Genomic DNA, 10,261 nt, shown 5'->3' on the forward strand with positions numbered 1-10,261 from the left:
CCAGTCATCCCTCTATCTACTCACCACCTCTTTCTCAGCTCCACCACTCCCTCCTTCCTGCATATATTCAATGGCACTTGCTGAGTGTCTGCTCTCTGCACAGTCCTGTACTGAGCTCAGGGGAGCCTGCACTGAATGAGCCGTGGCCCCTGCTCCCTGAGGGCTCTGAATCTAGCAGAAGAGGGTGGCCGTGCAGGTGCATACAGAGCCAGGACAGTGGGCCCATAAGGAGAGCCTCAAGGAGAGGCTCAAGCAGGAAAGAGCTGACCAGGGCTGGCTTAGGGAAAGGCAACAGGGTGTCCAAAGAAGAGGGAGCAGCCCGGGCAGAGGCATGGACCTGGGCAGATGCAAGACAGATGGGTGGGTGGGGCAGAGGGGCAGGTGTGGAATCTGGGTACCGTTGGACCTGTCCCTTCTCCTGTGTGGTGTGGTGCCTGGCAAACAAAAGGAGCTGAGCAATGGCTGCTGAATGAATGAAGTGAGTGAGGAGAATGAATGAAGGGAATGAGCAGCAGGGAGGAGAGAAATAGGGGTGCCTTTTATCATTCTGCTCTCCCAGATGCCAGCCGCCGCTCCGGGACATACACATCACATTTGGGGCCGGGCAGCGAGTGTCGCCATGTCAGCACACTGAGCGGGCCAATTTGCAGTTTGTAATTTCAATCGTGCACACGTCTGTCTTTTAAGGAACGCAATCTGTTTTCCTTGCTCTGTCTACCAAAGCTGTCAGGCTGCCAGTCACCTAACAGTCTCAGGGGAAGGAAGGAGGGACTCCCGGAACACATCGCAGGCTGTCAGAGTGGAAGGGCCTGCAGGGAGCAGAGGCTGACACCCTCATTTTACGGATGGCAAACTGAGGTCCCTGGTTGGGGGAGGTGACGAGGGGAGAAGCCTCCCTGCTGTATCCCTGCCCGGTGTTCTCATGTCTCCTTGGGCCTCCTTCCCCCAGGTCCAGGACCCCTGCCCTTCCTTGGTGCCAGCAGAGTCTGGTAGGAGTCAGTGCTCACTGAATGAAGGTGTGCCTCCTCTCCATCCTTCCTCTGCCCCTGCAGCCAGAAAACAGAGCAAAGCAACATACCAAAATCTACCCCACCCACACTTCACCAAGGAGGACTGTGGGGCAGATACTAAGGGCTGCAAGAGCAGAGGGAGCACCAGCAATGACCAAGACACAGCCAGGGCCCTGTGAGCGGGCTGCCCCATGGTGCTGCCCGTGATCCAGAGGGGCCCGGTGAGCATCCACAGGTCTGGGGGGGCTTAGGTCAGCTCCCAACCTCACCCAGGCCCCTCAGCCAGGCCAAGGGCTTCTTGCCCACACATCTAGACATGTCTTGATATTGATGAGCCCCTGACTGGCCAAGTCACCACAAAAGGCACTGTGCCGGGGAGGGCTGGGGCTGCATATGGCTCTGAGGCTCCGTTCCCTGAGCCAAGCCAGCACAAGGCAGGTTGCAGTGCTCCCAGCCTCAAAACGGCCCCTCAAGGTTTCCTTGGCTAAATGCCACCATTGCCTCTGCGGGGCTAGGGACAGAGAAGTGTTTGCCGGCCTCTGCTCTGTGTCAGGTCCTGAGGACTCATGTCTGGTCAATCAGCTGGGACCAGACCAATGACCAGCATGGGGCAAAGGGCAGTGCAGGGGGCGGGCTCCGTCACCACCTGGGTCACCCACGGCATCTGAGGAGCAGGTGGGGGGTGGCACCCACTTGGCACTGTTTGGCTTTGTAGGGGAAGCACATGTGCCAGAACAGGAACCCGGCCAGTACAGGGTCTGCCCTGGGCGTGGAGAGCAGCCTTGGCAAGGGGTCAGTGGGAAGCAGCTGGCCACCGGCTGTACAGGGCCCGGGAAAACTGGCAGGCTGGGAACCCTGAAGGTATGGAGCAGGAAGCATTGACCTCACAGGGTTTAACTCATCGTGAGGATTCCTAGCCTAGTTTATTGAAAGGATGAAGATGAGGTCTCCTTCAGAGCCATTTGCTCCAGCGTAGGTGCACTCGGAGAGGAGCCAGCCCTTCAGTCCTGCGACACACCCAGTTGGGAAGAACCCTCCACCAGCACCCTTAGCCATGGCTGGATTGATTTCTGGGTTCAGTGTGGCTGATTCTCTACCAGGGGGGTTAGAAGCCAAGTTTCTGTCATTTCTTCTCAAATCCATCCCCTTCTATTAATACTTGGAGCCACAGCTCCCCTTTCTGGGTCCCTCTGCAGTCTGGCCTCTGCAGGCTGGACCTGAGGACAGGCCCCAGAGACTGGAATGCATCTACTCCAGCCAAGACCCCAGAGCTGCACTCCCTGACCTCCACCCTGCACATGCGGTGCCCTCCCTGTGGGTTGGCTTGGCAGATGCCCATTTGCCCAGCAGGCTCCGCCCAAACCTCAGGGCAGAATCAAGTGCCCACACCCTATGTCCCTCTGGACCATCTTGTAGGAACTTGGCGTCAGGACGCGTCTGGCCCTGTGGTCACCGTCCCTTTGTGCCTCTGTGTACCTGAGTGGCTGAGTCTCATCTCCCTCATTTCCAGCACCTGGTGCCATGACTGGCATGGGGGTGGGTGTCCAGCGTCCCCTCAGATGAGAGGACAGCCTGGCAGAGCACACCTGCCTCGGAGGGTTCCTGCCTTACCTCGTCTCATCCTGACAGCGGAGGTTCTGTCCTCTCATTTTGCAGATGAGGAAACTGAGCCTCAGAGAAGTGCAGTGAAATCCCAAAGTCCTAAAGCTGGGAGGCGTGAAGCCTGGGGCTTTTCCCTCTTATCTGCCTCCTCCGGGATGGAATTCAGGAATGAATGACGGGGCAGGCAGAGGAATGACCCCGTGGAAACTGGTAGCCATCACCTTGAGCCGCCTTGCCTCCAGCGGTGCAGCCACATGGCCTTGAGACCTGTGCCAGGGCAGGCAGCCCTGTCGGGCCAGCAGGTGTGAAGCTCACCCACGTGCCTTCTCCTCCTGCTCCCAGCAGGTGCTCAGGACTGGAGAGGGGGATGGGAACAACTGACGCATCAATCGGCCCACCCTGCACGGCTGACTCCACCTTCCAGGAAGGCCCCGGACAAGACTGAAGGGAAGCAGAATAAAACAGGAGTGTAGCCTCCCACCCTTGTAGGGACAGTGGGAGGCAGGCGGGGTGGGGGGAGGCTGTGACGGACACACGCACAGAGCGAGGGGGCCGCTCTCGGTGCGCTGTGTGACTCCCGCACAATTCAGGGATGCGCTGGTTGACGCTGAGGGACCGGGACACTCATTCCGGGCTCTCGGGGCCTTTGAGCAGTGGAAACATTGGAAGTTACATCTTTTGTATTTTGGTCAAGAATTTGGGGTTTCAGGCAATCAAGGTGGTACATTTTAAATGCCCCGTCACTGAGAATCCCATAGGACTAGGGGCATCTAACATGGGTGGCGAGCCTGTCTGTGCATGGAAGCTGATAGGCAGTGAGCAGCTTGACACTGATGCTGATGGGTTGTATTTTCATTGATCACTGTGGGAGCAGACAGAGGCTGTCCAGATGCGCTGTCACTGCCTGGGACCTCGGGCATGTAGACTGCACAGAGGAACTGCAGAAGCTGAAGGTTTTGTTCTCAATTCCTCTCTTCCCAGCTGTCACCTCCCCATGGCAAAGCCCCAGCCTCCCCAGACAGGCCAAGTCTCCACCATCAGATCCAGCCCTGCATGCAGGCTTCACCTCCAGCCTCTCCCTGCACTCTGGTCTGGTCCTTTGTAGTCCCCATGCTCTCCCTTCCACCCAGAAGGCCATTTCTGCCATCACAACATGGCCACTCAATTCACTTGTTCCTTCACTCACTCATTCACGGCCTTGGAGGGCCCACCCTGGGCCAGGCCCCAGCTTGTTGCTGGGATACGGTGAAGGGTCAGATGCGGTATCCAGCTCAGTGTCTGGGTCCACATCCATATGGTCCTTGGCCATTGGCCACAAGGCCACCCCCTCTGTGTGAGAGATGGTGCTGGGGAAATGGAGGGATGGGGTCCTGGGTTCAGGAAGTGTGAGCTCTAGAGCTGTGCCTCTGCGTTCAATGTCTGCAGGAGACGCTGCCTCTCTGACTGTCACAGACCCCATGTGCAAACTCTTGCCTGGCTCTTCCACACACCAGCCAAGGGACCTCAGACAGGTGGCTCTACTTTGTATTTTGAATGGCTCTTCTAAAACAATCAAGCTCATTTTATGGTATTATTTGATTAGTACACCACGATTATCGGAGGCTCTAATTTAGTGGAAGAGACAAACACAAAAATTATAGTTTTGGTTTTTTAAAAAAGTGCTAGTTGTATACTTGTCTTTCTCTCCTACTAAACTAGAACTTTCTTCAGAGGCCAATAAATATCAACTATGTTACAAATCATCCATCCATTGACCCACCCACACATCTATTTATCTGTCCATTTACCATTCACTCATTGTCCATCCATCCATTCATCATCTATCCACCATCCAACCACCCACTCCTCCACCCACCCACCCACCCATCCATCACCCATCCTACATCATCCACCTGTCATGCATCATCCATCCATCCAACCATCCATCCATTCATCCATCCATCAATCCATCTATCCATCATCCACCATCTATCCATCATCCACCCACCCACTCATCCATCCACCCACTCATCCATCCACCCACCCACCCATCCATCACCCATCCACCATCATCCACCTGTCATGCATCATCCATTCATCCATCCATCCATCCACCATCTATCCATCATCCATCCAGCCATCATTCATCTACCATCCACCCATCCATTAGCTATCATTTATCAGTTCATCTATCCATCCATCCATTGATCCACTCTTCCATCTATTCATCTTTCCATTCAGCCAACATATATCATATGCCCACCCTGGGCCATGCACTCACCTCTCAGAATTTGCCATGAGAGCTAAGCTTCCTGCAGATGCAGTGGTACTGAGTACGGCCTCAGGTCCATGACCATCCATTATTACCCTTGAGACTGGAGGTACTTCTGGACTGTAACAGCACCTGCCAGCCACCTGTGATGGCAGCCACCTACCTGCACCCATGATGAGGCCTGGGGCGGTGTCCTTGGTGTGCACAGTGCCCGATACATAGGGGTTGTCTGCCCAGCGCAGGTGCAGGTGCAGGTGGCAGTCTGGCTGCAAGGAAGAGAAAGGAAGCAACTGTCAGCATGTGGGTAGGAGCATCCATAGGAACACTAAGCCTGATGGCAAATCTGCCCCTGTGGCTTTTTGGGAGAGAAGGCTGGGCCAGGAGTGCCTTGGAGGAGTGGAGGGAGGATGGGAAGCAGGTCTGAGGCTACCTGTAGGCAAAGGGTGGGAAGGACGGGGGCCGCTTCAGTAGGTGCTGTGCTAATAGCTTGGGAGGTGGAAGCAGGCACCAGTGAGGCACTCGAAAGGATCTGTTGGTTCCCTGGTCTGGGTTAGGGACCTCCGCAGCATCTGGTGCAGAGAGACACCCCAGGAGGACCCATTGACTCCCTGGTCTAGATTACAGACCCACCACGGCATCTGGGTGTGGTGAGGCACCCAGGGTGATCCCTTGGTTCTCTGGTCTAGATTAGGGACCCCTGCAACCTCTGGATGTGGTGCCTCTGCTCATAGACGCAGCTGCTGGGGCTTCTCCCACTGAGGGCTCTTGGGCATGGGTCTTGGCAGGTGGGTCCCCCAACATGGCTCCTGTGTGCAGTGCTGGGCCATGGGATGTGATCCCCGGAGGCTGCACAGCCCAAGTTCATACTCATTCATTCACCTACCCAGAACCTTTACTGGGAACCTCTTATGTGACCACAGCATCCCTGGCATCAGCGGACAGCTGGGGTCACCTCATAAGACCCTCCCACTTTGAGATACAGAGGGGTGGGTTAAGTGTGCAAGAGTTCCAGGGGGCTGGCTCTGGAGACCCCGTTTCTCCTGACCTCCCTCTGGAGCCTGAAGCTACTGGTTCTCAGAGGTCTGGCAGGCTGAGCCTTCCTTGGTGACATAGGTGCACCAACAGAGACCCCACTGAACCAGCAGATGCCAAAAGGGTTTGAGGGGTACTGACTCTGGGCTCAGCCTCCCTAATTTCCCCAATTCCAGGAGCTCCACGGGGTGAAGCGAGGCAGGGTAGTCCTCAGGCTGGTCACAGAAAGGCCAGGGCTTGACTCCTCATACCTCCTCTAAATGGCAGTGTGGCCCTAGGAAAAATGCTTAGCCTCTCTGTGCCTTTCTTTCTTCTGAGACAGGGCAGTCACCTCTGCTTCTCGGGATTATTGTATTAATATGGCACAGCTCTGGGGTCCAGCCCTTCCCCAGGGCAAGGTACTGCCCAATTGTTCACTTATAAGAATGGTAAACATTGTATTTCCTGCCTTAAAATTATTTCTTTTTCTGTTAAAAATTTCCAGCTTAGAAATACCCTAGAACTGGGTACCATCCAGATTGTCACTTAGGAGGCATGGCTAATTTTCTGGGCAGCCTTGGGCCTCAGTTTCCTCATCTGTAAAATGGAGCCAGTGACAGCGAGGCCTGCTGACCCGCTCTGTGGGGGTCATTCCAGAATCTCACGGTCACGGCGGTATCGTGTCATCCACTGAAATCCACGTCAGAGATGTCCTCTCTCTTCATCCCCCATCTTCATAACAATTTCTTCGAGCCCATGAACTGCTTTCGTTTCACGCAGGTGACCCTAAGTTAAAAGTTGAACCATTCAGGAAACTGGATATTGACTTGGATAAGATGTGACCAGGTGGTGGCCACAGTTGGCAGACGGCCTGTATTTGTCTGCTCTGGGGGTTCACAGATGGCCTGGTTGTACTGCATGCTGTATCATTCACCCATGAGCAGTGCCCGGAGCAGGGAATGTACAGAGCCAGCAATAGACGGGTGGTTTCCAGGGGCAGGAGGCTGATGGGGGACAGGGAGGTTGACAGCTAAGGCGCTGGGACTTCTTTTTTGGGTGGTGAAAACGTCCTAAAATGGACAGTGGTGATGGCTGCACAACTCTGTGAATATACTAAAAGCCACCGAGCTGTGCACTTGAAAGGTGAACTGTGTGGTGTGTGAGTGAGATCTCAACAAAGCTATTAGAAACCAAGAGGAGGGAAGACAGGTTGCAAATTCAGCGGAAAGGCGGCCCCCGTCCATTGCAGAGGCACATCCTGAAGAGGACTGAGGGACTCAGACCTTCCCCAGGGGAACCCGGGAGCCCCGAGCTGAAGCCCGCAAGGTCCCAGCTGGCAGGAGCCTGGGCTCTGTGTCACCCCTGGAGAGCCATCGAAGGGTTCCAGAAACACCTGGATTGAACAGTGACACACGGGTCCACTGAAAACCTGTGGGATGTTAAGACAGTGCCCGCTGCAGTAGAGTCTTCTGACTTCTTACAATGGAAAAGCAGGCCTGCGAGTTAATACACTTGCTGGTACCTTTCAGTCCTGTCCTCCTGTTCCCCAGATTGCTCAGGCAGAAAGTCAGAGGTGGCTTGCCGTGGAGGGAGGCTGCAGTGATCTTGGTAGGCAGGGTTGGGCTTCCGTGCTGCAGAAGGCAGCTCTAATGAGAAGGCGCTCAGCAGGGGTGTGGCATGGGAGTCCTCACAGCAGCGTGTCCAGCAGAGGCCACATGGCTCGGCCATGTTTTGCTGTCCTAGGTTTCCCGGAAGGCCAGGTGGAGCCTGGAGGGGCCAGAGCTCATGGGCTGGACTCCGCCTACCTCTCCCATTCCCCTGATGAATTGGGCACATCTGGTCACTTGCTGCGTGCTCAGTGGGCAGAGCTGAATTAGAGGGTGCTGCTTCACAAACCCCACCCCTCTCCCTACCCCTCGCCACTGGTAGCCTCTCCTGGTTGCCTGGCACTCAGGCCAGAGAAGTGGAACTCTCCTCAGGGCTCCCTGTGGGGTGGCCAGTTAGGCCCTGCAGGCCCTGGTGACCCCACCACAGGCAGCACTGTGGCCCCTTTGCATTTGCCTCGGGGACTGCTGGCAGCCAGCTGTCTCCCCATGCTCCTGGGGCAGCTGCAGGCGCTGTGCTGGTGTCTGACACGTGCACTCCCACGCGAGCCTGGGCCACCAGGTGAAAGGAAGGGCAATGCCAGCAGGCCTGGAGGGGCCCGCCCACAGGGCACTTGGATGCCCGTCACAGGTGGCAGGCCAGCACACATCAGCAACCCCAGGACCTGCCTCAGCTGCATGTGGTCAGAGACGGGGCTTCCTCCGAGGCCAGCCAGGATGAGGACGGGAGACCCCCGGGGGAGGCTGTGGCCCTAGGAGTCAGTGCAGAATGCTCCAGTGTTGACCGAGGTGGGCCTGGGTCCTTGCAAGGCTGGAGGCAGAGGCCAAGCTGGGGGCTCATGCTGTCCCAGGACTCTCTCTTGTTTGCCCGTTTGGCACATAGGGGCCAGAGGGTGCTCTAAAGAAGTGTCTAGAAAATCATCAAAGCCTATGAGATGGACCAGGGCTGGGAGCTGCAGCAGCAGCCGCCTGGGCGCCTGGTGCTTGCCGCAGCCTCACACCTCAGAAGAGTGACTACGGGCTGCCCGCTGAATGAGGTTTATGCTGAATTCAAGATGTAAACAGATTCAAAACCATCTTCCAATGAAGCTGGGTCACCCTAAAACAGATCTGATCATGCCACTCCTGTTATTAAATAAAGCCACTCCTTTATTTCCCCATTGCTGGAAGGAGGTATCCCCAGATAGGGAGCTGGTCAGGTGGCCTGGGCAACGATTCATGACCCAGAGTTAAGAGAAAAACAGAGCGCTGAAAAATCACGCGCATGTGGGATCTCAATGATGACGTCGTGACATGTATGTGAGCAAATAGATTGCAAAGAACAAAAACATCCAATTATTGTTTTTCTGGATGGGGTGATTCTAGTTGTATCTTATTTCTTTTCTGTCTCTTCTAAGCATTCTGCAATGATCAGGCATCACTTTTATGGGCAATACGCCCTCAGGTACAGTCTGCCCGTTCATTGAGAGGCTGTGTGGCTGCTGGAGCAGCACAGTCAGGAGGTCCTGTGAGTGGCCCAGCTTGTCCTGCCCCTGCCCTTTCGCCCTTGGAGATGCCATGGCCACACACACAGGATGAGCCTGTGCACCACCTAGATCCCTGCCAGCCACACCAGAGCTGGCAAGACTCCCAGCTACTTCGAGAGATCCCTCCCTACTCCAGGCAACCAAGGACCCAGGCAGTCTACACTTCAATTCATGTAGAAGGATGCTGCTGGGAGAGTGGAACCAGCTTTGGAGCTCATGATGTCTGAGCTTTGGCCCAACTCCATCACTTACTGACAGTATGATGGTCTACTGGCTTCCATGGCAGATTAGAATACATAGATGGATAAACAGACAGACAGACAGACAGATAGATAGATAGATAGATAGATAGATAGATAGATAGATAGATTTTTTGAGATGGAGTCTCGCTCTGTTGGCCAGGCTGGAGGGCAGCGGCACAATCTCAGTTCACCGCAATTTCCGCCTCCCATGTTCAAGCGATTCTCCTGTCTCAGACTCCCAAGTAGCTGGGATTACAGGCATGTGCCACCATGCCTGGCTAATTTTTGTATTTTTAGTAGAGATGGGGTTTCTTCATGTTGACCAGGCTGGTCTCGAGCTCCAGACCTCAGGTGATCTGCCCGCCTTGGTCTCCCAAAGTGCGGGGATTACAGGTGTGCGCCACCGTGCCTGGCCTGCGAGGCTGTGATTCAATGTCTGCTGTGCCCACGTGGGCTCCGTGCACTTGGCTCTGCATTCCCTCCATGCCCAGTCAGGTTCCCACATGCCAGCCTGGGGCCCACATGCTCACCAGTTTGCTCCTATTTCATTATTTTAAGGCCAGGACATAAATCTCACTGAGGTTATCTCCTCACTGAGCTGCATAATCGCAGACAAGAATCTATTCTTAGCAAAAACTTGCTTTGGCAGACTAATATGGCTTAACTTTGCCGATGATGATACAAAAATTAGCCCTTTCAAAGCAATTCTGTTCTGGGAAGCATTTTTACAAAGGGCAGGTAATTAATTCTCCACACAGGTCAACAGGTGTTACCAGCAGGAGGGGGCTTGAATAGAGGCGGGCAGCGGGCCCCTGAGAGGTGAGGGCTCGTGAGTCAGAGCTCAAGCCTCAGCTTAGAGCAAGGGGCCACCCTGGAGGCCACAGAGTCCTGCCCTGGCTCTGGGGTCAGGCTCTCTGGGTGCTCTCCTCTTAGTACCATGGCCCCCATGGGCCAACACTGGGGCTGGTGCGTGTGGGGGAGAGGGGGCTCACCATTTTCTGAGCCCTGCTGTGTG

The 10,261-nt window shown here is 55.2% G+C and overlaps 1 protein-coding gene across 7 annotated transcripts in view; it reads right to left on the minus strand.

The window, feature by feature from the left end:
• Positions 1-10,261, minus strand: part of SORCS2 (sortilin related VPS10 domain containing receptor 2) — a 587,909-nt gene that overhangs the window by 47,474 nt on the left and 530,174 nt on the right. For all 7 annotated transcript variants that reach the window (XM_032254109.1, XM_032254110.1, XM_032254108.1 and 4 more), the window contains exon 11: positions 5,027-5,129. In XM_032254109.1, coding sequence (XP_032110000.1) covers positions 5,027-5,129 — 103 coding nt within the window. The remainder of the gene's footprint in view (positions 1-5,026; positions 5,130-10,261) is intronic.

The sequence above is a fragment of the Sapajus apella genome, unplaced genomic scaffold (assembly GCF_009761245.1).
Source record: "Sapajus apella isolate SASKATOON/1434 unplaced genomic scaffold, GSC_monkey_1.0 scaffold85, whole genome shotgun sequence".
NCBI classification, from domain to species: domain Eukaryota; kingdom Metazoa; phylum Chordata; class Mammalia; order Primates; family Cebidae; genus Sapajus; species Sapajus apella.